Genomic DNA, 15,904 nt, shown 5'->3' on the forward strand with positions numbered 1-15,904 from the left:
CTGCTAGCGGGTTTCTGTTTAGAGATCATCGAGCATCTCTGAATCTCAGCAGGTTGGTTGTTTTATTTGAGGGACAAAACCAGCGACTGAATGTCATATTGAAACCCTACTGCTGATGCTCCCTCTCTCTTTTTATTTTTACCTCTCTCTGTCTCTCTTTCCCTCTCTGGCTTGTTTCCAGCTTGTCTGCTGCAGTCAGTGTGGAGCTGGAATTAAAGCACTGCAGATTTCAGCAGCTCCTCAGAACCTTCCAGAAGTGTTGCACTTTGTCTTTAACAGGTGTCAGGAGGAGCCCTACCAGCAGAGGACTTTTATTCTCTCCTGAAGTTCCCACCTCAGATGGTTTGTGTGGTGTCATGCTGTAATCTCAGTTTACTCTCAATCAATCGCTTGGAAAGTGAAACTGGCGAATGAGAAGCACTGCAGAGGTTATGCAGGGGTAGATGTGTGTGAGTGAGCCGTTTGACCACAATAAGGAAGTGACTGAGTGTGTGAGCAGCAGCCCGTCCTTGACCCTGGCTCTTTTGTGAACCAGATCTGACTCTGCAGGGACCTGCAGGGCCGCCTCGCTCCATGCCCCTCTTAGATGATCTCATCCTGCAGACGGAGGCCACGTCCAGATGAACGCTGCAGAGCAGGTATCTGCTTCTGTGTGTGTGTGTGTGTGTGTGTGTGTGTGTGTGTGTGTGTGTGTGTGTGTGTTTGTGTGTGTGTGTGTGTGTGTGTGTGTGTGTGTGTGTGTGTGTGTGTGTGTGTGTGTGTGTGTGTACAGCAGTGAGAGTGCTGGGTTTCTGCTGTAACCACACTCATAAACAAAGTGGATGAATCTACTTCATGTGGGAGACTCAGCGGTGACATCTTGTGTCTGTAGAAGAAACTGCAAGGAGAGTACAAACTGAATTATGTGGTTAAAGAAATCTTTCCTCTAGTGGAGCAAAATAACTAACACCTTGTATCATATGAGAGTTATTCATCATTCAGGTATATCCATAGTATGCTGCTTTATACTTCTGTAATTCTACTTACTCGTTGTTACTTTGAAAATGAAAGAAATAGAAAATAAATACACTGCAGATGTATACAACCAGTGTGGAACTCTGGGATTTAGTTTATTTGATTTTTTTTAACTGTGAAAAAGGGTAAAATAGTCTTTAGAGGAAAATATAATTTTCCTTGGAATTTTTCCATATCTGAAAATATTAATACTTGAGGGCCCTGAACAAGGGATTATGGCGCCTTTAGGTTTCTTGTAGCTTTAACAGCTAACACAAATATGAATCCAAAAGCAGAACCCGTTACAACTTTTACAAGCTTTACGAAAGGTTTTGCAAATGCAACGAAGGGAGACATTCAAAGAAATTAAACAAAATGATTTCGCAAACTCCTTTTTTAAGACTAGCTTAAACTTTTTTCACAGAACTGAAAAGTTATTTAGAAAATGATCTAAGAAAACTGCTCCCTCAACTTGTTTAACATATGAAAAAGTTGAGATACTTCAAAAGATCAAGTTGTTTAAAAATGTTTTCGCCTGTTTTAAATGATTAACTCTGGTAAGAAATCACTAAAGATAAGATGACCAGAAGTTTCTATGACTCACCTCTCCTGGCTTCTCTAGTGTTAATAATACTTTGACGCCCATGTAAGGAGACTTTCACTGGTTATGAGACAGATGTAAATTAATAGTGATGTCTCTGTATGACCCTCAAAAGCAAACAAGGCCATCAACAACAACACTGACATTTCTATATTGAAATTTTAATGCCTTTAATTGCTGTGAAAAGGTAGGTGTTTGACCAGACGATTGACAGGGTGCTGGAGAAACAGCCTCTGTTCTAATTTTTCAGCAGCAAATCTCCGCACATTTCGCTTAGAAAGGAAAGCAGATTGAGATTGTTTGTCAGAAAACATGAGTCACGCATATGCAGGACAAAATCAGCATTGATTTAAGAGGTACTGCGTTGTACACAGGGGGTGACACAAACAGAGAGTTCCTCACAGGAGCATTAGCTTGTATTTTCTTACTGCAGGTTACTAAATTTAGCTGTTTCCAAAACCTGCTTTGCTGTAGTTTATTTGACTTTCATTAACTGTATAATTAATATTTTTTTCGCACACTGTCAGTGAAAAAAAACTAAACATCTGTCATGTTCTTGGAGTGTGTAAGGTTAACCCACCAGAATAAGAATATACATGTACATGTGTAAAAATCGTTAAGTGTCTTGGGGACTTGTTCACGAGTGAGGCTAAAATGGATCTTGAGATTGACAGGCAGATTGGTGCTGCATCAGCAGTAATGCAGGCACTCTACCATTCTTTGTGGCGAAGAGGGACCTGAGCTGGAAGGTCAAGCATTTTGATTCATCAGTTGATCTCTGTTCCAAACTTCACCTACGATCATGAGCTGTGGTTAGTGACCAAAAGAAAGAGATCAAGGATAGAAGTGGCTGAAATGAGTTTCCTCCTAAGGGCTTGGCTCAGCCTTGGAGATTGGGTCAGGGAGCTCTGAGTAGAGCTGCTGCTCCTTTGCACTGAAAGGAGTCAGTTGAGGTGACTCCGGCGCTTGATAAGACCTCCATTTAGACCTGTTTCAGTGTGTCCAACCTGGGTAGACCCAGAGCTCTCTGAAGGGATGACAGGCCTACTTGGTCTGTGCATGCCTTTGGATCTCCTTGAAGGAGCTGGAAAACCTTGCTGGGGAGAGGGCTGACTATCTTAGATTGCTGCTTTTATGACCTGCCCCAGATAAGCAGAAGAACATGGATGGATGGATCTTGAAATTATTAATTTGTCTGAGTCCTTTAAGTTTCAGCAGCTTCAGTCAGAGGTCAAAGCTCAGAGTGAGCCGCAAAGATAATCTTAACAGTAGGTAAGGATTGAGAGACACTTTGCATTATGGAGTTCAAACATTTACCTCACTACCCACAATCCCATTCTTCATTCAGTGTTTGTCACAACTGTTTTTACATCACCACAGCACAGTGTTGCCAAAATGCCACTTTTAATGATCCACATCATATTTACAGATTTTTTTTGTTTGCAGTGACAGGCCAGCTTTACAAACGACAGCTGAACCTGTTGTGTTAAAGTAGCTGCGGCACAATCGTTTAGAGAGAAACTCCAGAATGAGATTACTGCTTATAGAGATACTTATATGGAAAGCCTTTGCAGACTAGCAAGATGAATGGAAAGTTTAGAGGACTTAAAGTGATATGATGCTGTAAGTTCTGACACAGTGGATCAGAGCAGAGGGCAGGAGTCTGACGCCAGGTACTCTGCTTAATGCTAATGTTGCTACCAAAGCGGCTGCTGGCCTGGGATCAGCTGGAAGCTGAACACCACTGCAGAGGTTTACTTTTCAACAGCATCTCAGGCCAAGAGGTGGTCCAGTTCTGCTGGCTCAGACTCTGACTGTAAACTGTCGTCCAGGCAGAAAGACTTCCAGCTCCATCACTCAGCCCAGAGAGGCACAAATAATCGACTTTTAAAGTCACTCTGCTTTAATTACTTGTTTGTTACCATATAAATAAGAATCATTCATCCTGCAGTTATAAAACACATGGACGTGTTTGCAAGCTTTCCTCTGTGTGTGTGTGTGTGTGTGTGTGTGTGTGTGTGTGTGTGTGTGTGTGTGTGTGTGTGTGTGCGCTATCTGTGGCGTTGCCTAGGTGTGATGTTGTCTATGATCCGTGGGCTGCAGTGGGTCATGTAATGCAGGGCTGGGTCTGCGTAGTTGAAGGGTGGAGGGTTGTACTGCTCCTGGATGTAGTCTGGCAACAAGTGGGGGAGGCTGCAAGGAAACACACGAGCCAATCAGAACACAGGAAGACACAAGACACTACAGACTAACCTGATTATAATCAAACAAACAAAAAAGTAAATTAGTTTGATTTGAAAGTTAATGTATTTTAATTTCCTTTGCAGATGAGACATATGATTGATACAGCTAATATAATAATATATGTTTTAAATAACTCCTAAAAATAACACTAACTAACTTATCTAGATGTAATAAACAAAGCTAAAAATTCTCAATTCAGTATTTGTCACAACTGTTTTCACATCACCATAGCACAGTGTTGCCAAAATTCCACTTTTAATGATCCACATCATATTTTTTTTGTTTGCAGTGACAGGCCAGCTTTGCATTTGTGATTTGACCCTTGATCTTTAACTGTATTACTAACATATGACATCTATGTAAGGGAATGATACTTTTGACAGTGTCATGAAGCCATTTATCTCAGCTGCTTCAGATTCCAGCCTGTACAATTAAAGTATATGGTTGTAAATTAATATGGATTTTTCATTTTATGGTAAAAAAATAAGTTCAATCATTTTGTCAAAGCATTTTAATCAGACCTTTGTAAAACTTGAAAAAAACACTTTTTCTTTGCTCAATTACACCAGACTTGCCTTTTGTTTTCCTTAACAACAATTCACTGTTAGAAATTAGCTTGAGGGGTGCTGGTGGTCTAGCTGTCCAAGCGCCCCACATACAGAGAATATAGTCCTCATCACAGAGGTCGCCGGTTCAATTCCCGGAGACGACCATTTCCTGCATGTCCTCCCCCACTCTCCACTCCCCACACTTCCTGTCTGTCTTCAGCTGTACTATCAATAAAGGCAAAAAGCCCAAAAATATAACTTAAAAAAAAAAAAGGTAGCTTGAAATTTAGACTACTTCTTCTTTCTGTGAAGGTAAAACAAATGACTGATATTGCTATGTACTAAAAATGTTTCACTCAATAAACATTAAAATGAATTGACTCATTTACAAAGCCTTATAACGTTGAATGCGCTTTGACTGTGACTTGTGATAGTAGATATAACACACAATGTTAAAGAAAGTGAATTCATTTGTTGATCTTTGCGACTGTTTTTGAATCAATTTTTCACCAATGTTTCATAAGAAGCCTACAAGTGTGAAAGGAGTTTAAGGTGAAAATCTGCCATTTCGGGTCTGACTCTCAGTTTTTAAACTTAATTAACTATAATCTGAACTTCCCTTTAGCAATGTTGAAAATATTTTCATTACATTCTTTAAGCTAGCTTCAGTTAGTTTAAATTTTCAGGAAAGTTTGAAAAAACTATATTCACACCTCTGTTCTCTGCCCTTGGCACTGAAACAAACATGGAAAGAGACACAGAAAAGACAGTAACACAAATTGCCCCATGCCATGTACATTAGACATTTAATGCAGTAATTACTGCTATTTCCATATCTGACCATTCATTTATCTATATCAGCCTAAAGTAACTCACATAATTTGTATCAATGTAGTATATATAAAAACATGGATGGCACAACAGCTACCCGAGTGAAGCCAAAACTTGTAAAACTTCCCATGGTGACTGGCTGCAGTATAGGCCTTAAAGCCTGCTTACTTCAATATAATAAATGGAACATGGGTCAAACTAGAAAATAAGGATACATGTCACATCAATTTTGCAAATAGTACTTATCATGGTGATTTATGTGCAAGTGTTAAATTTTTTGATAAGTTAAGTTTTAATCAGTTATTTGATGTTGTGATGTGATGTCATGAATAATAGCTCTGTTGAAAAATGAGGCTCCTGCATTGTCTTTACCAGATCAGCAGAGTAGAAGAGGAACGGTAAGAGGAAATGTTACAAACACTAACACCAGAGTCTTGGGCTTCACAAAACCATTACTGTCTGCTTCAAGTCAGTACAAGAATATGGTAGATTTCACCGACCTGAAGGAAATTTACTGTTCGGTCTGTAGTTAAATTTATGTTTTGTTAGCCAAAGTTAATGATGCTAGTCATCAGCCTGGTCGATTTTGCACATGCCTTGGCTTCACCAGTGCAACATGTCAGCTTCCATCAAAGTGGTATTTTTGGGGCGTTGGTGGTCTAAGTGCGCCCCATGTACAGAGGCCATAGCCCTCGTCACAGAGGTTGCTGATTAGACTCCCGGCCACGACTGCTGTATATTTTACCCCACTTTCTACTCCCCACATTTCCTGTCTCTCTTCAGCTGTCCTTTCAATAAAAGCAAAAAGTCCCCTAAAATGACAACTAAAAAAAAAAAAAACTAAAAAAAAATGGTACTTTGGATTCACTTCTCTCAATGGCAGGAAATGAGCACACCATCCATATTCATATGCAGTTTATAGTTTAACAAAAACATGCATTCACTCTTTTTCTTCTTATTTTCTTTCTGATTTTCCCTTGCTTAAAGTCAATAAGTGTTTCCTCACTTTCTGGTTTGATTTCTTTTGTTTTTCTTATTTCTGTTGACAATGAACTGGTGGTTTGTATTGTTTTTGCACAATTTGTTTCCTCTGCAGTGAATCCTGCCTCTAATAAATGCTCTCCACATTTCTCCATATAGTGAACAATCATTTGAGGCACTTTATGGAAATGATTGGACGAGCAGCAGCAGTTGTTGTGGAAGACTCAGTGACTCATGAATATTCATGCTGGCTGTAGCCTAGATATTCAGGGTGTTGAAAGATGTTGAAATCTGGGGCTAAAGCTGATTAAAAACATGAAGCACACACTCGAATGCTTCCTGCAGACCCACTGTCATATGATTTGCAGCTCAGATGTTTTGGATTGTATATCATTACAATTGTTCTTTGTGCAAACATGTATATCCTCGCTGATAATGAGCCACAGACGGTGCAACCTGGTGTGCCATGAATCATTCTGCGAAGAAATGTGAAAAAAAACACTTTTCTTGCCAATGATTCCTTGCAAACTTGCCCAGTGGTCGCTTGAAGCCCAACAGAGTCTTTCTCTGGTCCTCTATTACAGTTACACTTTGTTTTTAAGGTCTTTTATCGATATCACTGAATTTGAAGTATTTACAAAGCTTTAAACTAGTTCGTTTTAGGGATTAAAAGGAAACTATAAACATCAAATCCAACCATTCCTTCTCCATCACATCGATTACATCTGGGAACTTAAATACTATCATATCATAAAAAATAATCTACATCTCTGAGCTGCATTAAAAGACAACAGCATAACCTCTCCCCTGGCTTCACTCTAATCTAACAACATAATCCCACAATGCTGGCACCGTTATATCCATAGGGTGCAGTTTACTGCTGCTGAGAAAGCAGGCCAGTCATCAGGGGGATTATGTGTCTCTGTGGCCCACTAACACCTGGCCCAGATGCCATACATCTGTGCACACATGTGGGGGCCAAGGACGGACACATACACACAGACACACACACAAGCACACACACACACAAACACACACACACACACACACACACACACACACACACACAAACACACACACACAAACACACACACACACACACACACACACACACACATTCTGATGCACAACAGCATGGACAAATAGTGACGTCCACATGCAAAACTGAAAATGAGATAGACTTAAGCTGTATCATTAGATCGGTGCTTTATTATCCCTCAGTGATCTGATTTCTACTTGTTAATACATTTCAATCTCTTAAAGAGATATTGTACTTATTCATTCTGCATTCATTTGTTCTAAAAGTGGCTTTCTATTGATTAACAGGGTAATCAAACAAGGGACAATACATTTTGAAATATTGATGAATATATAAAGTAAAAAAAAAATTATACAGACACAAACACACACAGGCAATCAACCATGAATCAACATACATAACTTTACAGTATATATGGTATATATATATATGGTATATACAGTATACTGTGTATATATATATACACTTTTTATATACACTGAATGTATATGCACACACACATACATATACAGTGTTCATCCATCCATTATCTTGACCATTTATCCCGTTCAGGGTCACGGGGGGCTGGAGCCAATCCCAGCTGACTTTGCATGGAAGGCAGGGTACACCCTGGACAGGTCGCCAACCCATCACAGGGCATATATAGTGTATATATGGTATATGCATATAAACACACATATACATATATACAATGTATATATGGTGTAAGTACTGTATATATTTATATATTGTATATATACGTATGTGTTTATATACATTTATATTTGTATACATATGTATATATGTATTGCTAGACAGACAGACAGTCAAGTGGAAGATTTGATAAATAAACCACAGCTCTCATCTGTAATCTCAGATGTGTTAATATAATTCTAATCCTTGTTTACTGTTTATTCTATCTGCAAAGTGTTACCCGAGTGCAGTTTCATAACTGGTACCAAAGCAGTTAGTAGGAAGTGTTTTTGTTTAATATAGTAAGAGAGTGGGCAGAAAGAAGTAAAGCAGAAGGAGAAGACGATGCTGCAGCAGAACAGAGGACACGATTTAAAGCCTTCAAGCTGCTCGCAAAGATTATCTCCGGGCAGACCTAACTGACTGCTGTTCTCAGAAAAACACTCAGTGTGTGGAACTGTGTGTGTGAGAGAAAGTGTGTGAGTGTGTGTGGTCATCTCTGCAGCAATATATTTCATTTGACCTGCATTGAACCCTGTCTCACTGCACCCCACAGGAGCTGCTGAGCCACCTCAACACATTCTTTTAATTCATTAGAGTTTCGATGCAGCACAAAGGTTTGACACAAAGTGTTAGTAGGGCTGCAGTGAGGCTGTAGTGATCATCAAACAACTAAGGAGATGTCTGATGTGTGTTTTGGTCAATGCACATGTAGAGAAGATTACTGTATGGATGAAAAATGTAAATACAAAAATGCTCTTCTTTGAAAGTGATAAACTTTTGACAGTACCATTTGCAGCCAAGGAAGTTGGTAAAAAAGCTTTTATGTTTCAGGCTCCTTTCGACTGGAATAACTTACCTTTAAATATTCGTTCTGTATCTTCTTTTCCCTTATTTAAAAATTATTTGTTTTCCCATTTCAAAACAAACTGTCTATGTTTTCAGTAAAGCTCTCAGTGTTCCTCTATTTCCTTTACTTATTTTTATTCTCTTATATTTTTTCTTCATTTATTTTTTATGACGATTATTGTTACAATTTTTTCTTTGTATGTTTCGCCAATGCTCCTTTAGTTTAGTTTATTGAATTGTATTCTATTCTTCCCTTGTCAATTGTACCTTGTTTAAGGTTGTACCAACCCCTGTTTTGTTTTGGTTTTTTGTTGTTGTTGTTGTTGTTGTTGTTGTTGCTGTTGCTGTTGTTTCTGTCGTCAAGTTGGTCTATTGTCTGACTGTTCATGTTTTTGTGTTTGTTTGTTTTGTTTGTTTCTTCTCTTCTGAAGGATTCATGTTTTGTTGTATATTTTGTATTGCACTGTTTTCTATTTGTTTTTGTCTGTCTGGGACCCCCTCTAAAACAAGATGGAACATCTCAAGGGGTTTATCCCAATAAATACATTTCTTCAGACGGTGAAGCCAAACATGTACAATTTTGTTATCTGTTTCTCTTCAATTTTCCTTTCTTTCTGAGTTTTCAGCTGTACCATCGTTCAGTTTCTTGCTCAATCCACTTTCTTCATTTGATCTAGTATTCATTAACTCATTGTGACAGCTGACAGATCACAGTAACAAACATTTGCTTTGAAAATAGGACTATCAAATACAAAATGTGGTTTGAGGAACTTACATTTACACTCCTTTTTAATGCTTATAACCAGGGCCGTCACTGTGAACTCATTTATTGCAATGTGATCAAGGTCAGAAAGTTATGTTGTTGTTTTTTGATATGCATGTTCTTGTCCCTTCTAGTACACCTTAGTAAAGCAGCTGCAGCATCTATTATGACACTACTACAGTTTTGAACGAAACATATCACTCCTGGACACAGCTGACCAGTCAAAAATAATATGTACTTCAAGGGAATAAAATATCACCAAAGTACTTCAAATTGAAGCTACTGCCCATGAGCGGAGCATACAGGTGCAACAAATCAGAATATCAGCAGGCACCCTATTACAGGAGCTGGCAGAGCACTATTTTGATGTTTGTGAACAACCACAGACTTGATGATGATTTTGTACATGCACTGCTGCATCTTTCATGTGAAAGAGTGTTATCCTTAAAGGAAAAAAAAAAAACACTATATCATAGAATACACACTCTGAAGATGTTGTCTACCTCTACATAACGGTTTCAGAACACACACTGGTGTAGCATTGAAGCATTTCTTTGAATAATAAATCTAAAAGTCAAGATCATAAAGTACATTTCAATGCATTCATTTGATTCTAAATTAAGGCATTGGTAAGAATTGCTTTACATTGTTAATATGGACTTAAAAACTGTATTTAAGTGCAGAATAATGGAAATTAAAACATGTGATTAAATGCAATGAACTACTGAAATTCATCGATTAATCATGATTTAAAAGGTTAATCGTTGACAGCCCTTAAAACATAAAAGAAGATCTGACTTGAGCTATCAAAGTTTGTTGCTACAGATAACAGTTTAGAGTTTAACAAGTGCTTTGAATTAAAAACAAATGTGGTTTAAGGGCCTAAAATTTACATCTGTTGTTGATTTTTTTCTGTGTGATTATTTTAGGAGTTGCACATGGCTGATCAACAATCTAAAATATCTCAAGTACCTCTCGCTGTTCCTTAAAAAGACATTGGTGGTATATGTGCTTCCATTTAGTACCACACTAGAGAAGAAAGGGAGACTGTCCAACACTCAGATCCCTAATAACACTGGTTCATCAACATACTCCGCCATCCATCTCACTTAAAGTCTAAACCCACCCCCATCCCTCCACCACCTCACCTTTCATCCCTCCCTCTGCACCCTCTGCACCCTCTGCACCCTCTGCACCCCCAAACCTCACACAGCTTTGCTCATCCACCTATGCAATTAACATCTCTTACTCCACATGTTTTTTGATTGGTTATCATTACTGAGCTGTATGTAAACTCTACTTAGGGTGCTCATGGTGTTACTCACTCTCCAGTCACCCTCTTCCTGCAGCAGAAGCAGGCCAGAGCAGCCAGTAGTAGTAGCAGAAGCAGAGGAATTCCGATGCCTAGAACCAGGCCCAGAACCAGGTCCAGTTCCACATCGCTCGCCTGGTCTCGGTCTGCTAGGGGGAGCAAGTAAACCAACATTTTACTAGAACAATCTCCTCACTGCCTCAGAATGTTGTAGAGTGAGAGGCGACAGCGTAAATGTCCTCAGCAGGTCAGTTACTGACAAACTAATGAGATGGTTTTGTATTAAATAATGACAGGATCACTATTAAAGACATAAAAGACCAACCTGAGAGGCTTTTTATGGATTTAGCACTCAGTCATTATATTGATTTTGTCCGTTTATGAGCTCTGGAGCGGCTGCTGTGCCTGCAGGATCAATGTAAAGTCTGCTCACCTAATACACAGGACTGAGTTTCATCCACGTCTGTTGTGCCGTTGCAGATACACCTATAACCTCCGTACGTGTTGGTGCAGAGGGCAGGGAGGACACACATCGCCTCCTTGGCCTTACACTCATCCAGATCTGAAGGGGTGCACATAGAGAGGTTAACAAAAAAAAAATAGTGAAGTGTATTTGACACTTTCATTACTACAAAGATACTCTCAAGGGCATGAAAGAACAAGTGACAAAGCATTTACAAGCATCATTCTTTACATCTTTGAAAAGGGAGACAGAGTTTGTCAGGTAATGAAAAATCAGGTACATTTATTCTTTCTGTTTGTTGTTGTAACACTAATTTTGGCCACAGGAGGCTTAGATTAATGTTAAATGATAAAAAAATATTACCATGGTGGTCATGGAAGGAGTGTATACTGTGACCATCCTAAGACCTCCAAATGAGTTATCATAATATTGAAATCATCACAACATTTATCAAAATTAACACTCTTAAAAACAATAAGTAATTTTTTTTTCTTAGACCACAGGGGGGAAAATATCTTAGTTAATTCAATGAATTAATCAATTTGTGTGTGTGTGTGTGTATGTATGTATGTGTGTGTGTGTGTGTGTGTGTGTGTGTGTGTGTGTGTGTGTGTGTGTGTGTGTGTGTGTGTGTGTGTGTGTGTTGTTTTTTAACTGTGTAGCTAAATCACAGGTTGAGGTTTAAAGCTCCTGTGAGCAACTGTTGATTTGAGTTGTTGGCGCCCTCATGTGGACAAAGCCAATAATCCCCTCTTCTTGCTTATCTTGTCCTTTTCATTTGTAGAAGTTTCCTTGTTAACATTGGTAAATATTTCAGACCGCTGATTTAGTACATATATTCTTTGTGTGAGTCATCACATGCAGAGTAGTTAATCTCAGAAAACCTTCAGATGCATTTATTTACAGTTACATGTTGAGCAGTTAAATCTGAAAGAATTTACTGGAAGTCGTGTAGAACTTTCAGTTTAAAATAAGAAAACATATATGGATGAACACTGACTCTTTCAAAAGCTAACATCAGTATCTACAGTTTTCACCTAGATACACAACTTCCTGTGCAATATCAACAAAGCAATGCAGAACTAAATCATCTACCTAATGACATAAAAAAATGTTTAAGGGTGTGATGTTGTTAATATAAAGTTGGAACAAGAAGAGATCTAATACTGTGCTTTGTGGAACTTCGTGAGGTAAAGTCAGACCACTCTTTTTTTTTTTTTACTTCTGTCATTCATTTTTGTACCTTTTTCACATGTAAAGAAAACACAGATCATAGAAGTATTATTTTACCAGAAACACTTTCCTGATATCTATTCTCACTCTCAGATAAGGAGTTAATTACTACCCTTACCTGTCTCTCAGGGCCTCAGTATCATTGTCTTGAACAATATAAGAAATCAGGTAAAAGGTGAACTAACCGTCCACTTGTACAGCTCTGATGTCGTAGTGGCTGCTGACTCTGGCCAGGTAGTCCCTGACGTACCAGTGGGGGGTGTCAGTCGACATGTTGACAAGATATTCAGTCACATCTGGACCAGAGCCGGGTACTGGATTCATCTTACTAGCATTGTAGAATTTGTTCTGGAAACCCATCGAGAGAATGTCCACCAGCTGAGAAACGAGGAGAAATGTCGTTATTGTGTAGTGTCAGTTTGTTGAATAATAATATTACTGCTGCTTGTAAATGTAAGAAGAACTGCACAGCTTTTAAACAGCAGTGTGTTATTTTAGCAAATAATGTCTCTTTGTTTTTAAACACTGATGTATGGAGTTCCACAAGGCATAGGGTTTGGTCCTCTCTTTTTCACACTTTAAATTAATAGTACAACATTTTCATGAAAAGACACAAATTATTTCTATCTTTACACAGATTATTCACTATTTTTTGCTTTGCTGAAACTGCACAATTAGCCACTGAAATTTTACAACATTTATCAAACTGTTGGATGCATTTTTTTTTTCATTTATAATAACTTATACAACTGAGACTATATATATGATCCACAATACAGAAACAAAGTGGGCAGTTGTTTACATATTTTTACTTTAAATACAGACTGAATTAATAAATGAACAATTAAATTAATGGATGGATGGATGGATGGATGAATAAATAAATCATGTGTGAGCTACACACACACCTGTTTGAGCCCATTAGAGTTGTTCTCCTTCCAGCCCACAGAGACATTGAATACATTGCTCCCTGTAAATAAACAACAGCAACAACATCTGAGTTCAACCTGTCATTACCATATATGGCTGTGTTTACCACAACAGCACCAGAAGAAAAGCAAAGCTGTGATGAAGTTGATTTATGGACCAATGAAGTCTTACCTGGAGGATTGGCAGAGTCACCTGCAGAGAAACACAACATACAGGTTAACACATTTACTTTCTTCACAGAAGCACAAACCGTCGCTCTGAGTTTTCTTTAAATTTCAACTCATTATTATTAACTCTTTTTTATGTAAACAACCCAAAATGATTTCTTTACCTCAAGAAATATTACTGTAAAGTTTCAGATTCTCCCAACTTAGTGCCACATTTAAAAAAAATGTTTCCAAGTAGATCAGACTGCTGTGGTGATCTTTTCTCATGTTTTCAGAGCAATAAACTAAAGTTAATTCAGACCTCTGCTGCCAGGCTTTTAACTTCAACCAAAAACAGAAACCATCTTCTTTAATCAATTTACCTCACCTACATTTCTACTTTTAGACAGCTTAAGTAAAAACAATATACAATAAATTATGTGGATAATATTGCTGAACATTATTAAAAAATGAGAAGATTTACTTTCAAATTCAGTGATGGAAAAATACCTTTATTAAGGTACTTTGACACAAAGTGATTTGCATTACTTTAAACTTCAATGGAGGACATGACTGTCTGAATAGATCAATGTAAACACTCAAACTCACTTAATTATAAACTGTAAGACACTTGCAGATTTTGCATGTTTCAAGATTTTTGTGAGCTCATAAGATTTATTTGAGCATGAGGTGTGTCTCTTATTTGAAATATGCTTCTCCTTTTTTCATATTTATAAATGTCTTAGATTAATGAAAGGGCTGCATTTGGTTTGTTTCAGAGAATAGGCCTGAATTAAAACTTACAGAGGGTGTTGACTGAAGCATCATTGGCCCCATTAAGACCAAGTTTAATGAACTTATTACAAATTATTCAATCTCATCAGCTTGTTTTTAACCTCAGAGTAAAACAGATAAAACTGTCTACTGATGGATAAACAATGAACCTGATATGACACCTACCACATCTATCACTTTCTTTGGCGTTCTGGTATCTGCAGAAGCACTCAACAGAGCCGGGCGTGTTTTTACACTCGAACTTAGCGTTGGGACAGGTGGAGAGCTCTTCACACTCGTTTATATCTGCAGCACAGACAAACACAACAGTGATGTTAAAAATGTTGTAATTCAATGCGTTCTATTCACACTGAGATGTTCAGTACCTGTGCAGTTCTTCCCATCTCCAATGAATCCAGGCTTACAGGTGCAGGTGTAGTTCAGTTTGGTGCTGAGGCAGTCTGCGTCTTTGTGGCAGGGGAAGCTGAAAGGAGGGATGCACATGTCTGTGGAACAAGAATGAGATAAGAGAGGATGTGGGTCTCCAGGCTGAACAATGTGATGTAATCACAAAATATGCTACTCACCATGCTCAAAGCACTTATATCCCTGCTTCTTCTCAGAGACAGTGTTACCGGGACACTCTCCACAGTTGAACTGGCCTGGCTCTGACCCTGACTGGCACTGCACCCCCCGGAAACAAGGTCTGCCTCGACAAACGTTTACAGAGCTCCCACAAAACTTTCCACTGAATCCCCCTGGACACAGACAGCCCACCACCTGAGGAGCAAACAGAATGACAGACGCACAACAGTCACCACATCTGCTTGATCCCAAATACATCACTTTATACTCTGCTATTATATTGTCATCATGAAGTCAAGGGATACTTTATAGAGAGAAGTTAACACAGAGGTCAAAGAAGGAACCACACGCTCAGAGAATCCAAATGACATTTGAATGAGCAGAATTTTAGTGAATCTTATTAACAACACCCCTGAAAATGTACTCTTGTACTTTTAGAATGGGAGTCTACCATTATATATTTAGGTGTCTCAATGACTCACATGTAAAAAAGTATTTTGGTATTGCATCAGTAGTTCGCTTCAGCCTGCAGTAGTGAAACAGGCTACAATGGCTGCAATGTAATCCTTAGTTAATCAAAAATCCACCCAAAAGTTTTTAAAAGGTAAACTTATTTTTTAACAGAAAGGTCTTTCTCTCTTGAGGGCCTTTCTGTAATGTTGTCAGACACAAAGAACAACAATCTGAGCCTTTTAGGGATAAAAACTAGAACTTTCAGTGGATGCACTTTGCCTGTTCGAAGGTACTTAGCAGCTATCACATCTGGCTGTACTGCTGCAGGCTGAAGCAATCTCATGGAGCAATTATTGGACTTACATTGACCGATCAAATATTACCCCGCAGCCATTACAGCCTGGTTTAAATGTGCAGGCTGAGTCTATTTATAGGAGTAATTCAGTAACTCCGAAAAAATAAGAACTTTTAATTTATGTACTTTGCC

At 38.4% G+C, this 15,904-nt stretch overlaps 1 protein-coding gene across 1 annotated transcript in view; it reads right to left on the reverse strand.

Moving 5' to 3' along the window:
- Nucleotides 1–2,981: 2,981 nt before the first annotated feature.
- Nucleotides 2,982–15,904, reverse strand: part of si:ch73-105b23.6 (mucin-like protein) — a 30,534-nt gene continuing 17,611 nt past the window's right edge. The window contains exons 14-22 of the mRNA XM_034681585.1: nt 14,967–15,159; nt 14,766–14,885; nt 14,566–14,685; nt 13,631–13,651; nt 13,438–13,499; nt 12,715–12,907; nt 11,267–11,395; nt 10,847–10,979; nt 2,982–3,787 (exon numbers count right to left, since the gene is read on the reverse strand). Coding sequence (XP_034537476.1) covers nt 3,646–3,787; nt 10,847–10,979; nt 11,267–11,395; nt 12,715–12,907; nt 13,438–13,499; nt 13,631–13,651; nt 14,566–14,685; nt 14,766–14,885; nt 14,967–15,159 — 1,113 coding nt within the window. The 3' untranslated portion in view covers nt 2,982–3,645. The remainder of the gene's footprint in view (nt 3,788–10,846; nt 10,980–11,266; nt 11,396–12,714; nt 12,908–13,437; nt 13,500–13,630; nt 13,652–14,565; nt 14,686–14,765; nt 14,886–14,966; nt 15,160–15,904) is intronic.

The sequence above is a fragment of the Notolabrus celidotus genome, chromosome 4 (genome assembly GCF_009762535.1).
Source record: "Notolabrus celidotus isolate fNotCel1 chromosome 4, fNotCel1.pri, whole genome shotgun sequence".
Taxonomy (NCBI): Eukaryota; Metazoa; Chordata; class Actinopteri; order Labriformes; family Labridae; genus Notolabrus; species Notolabrus celidotus.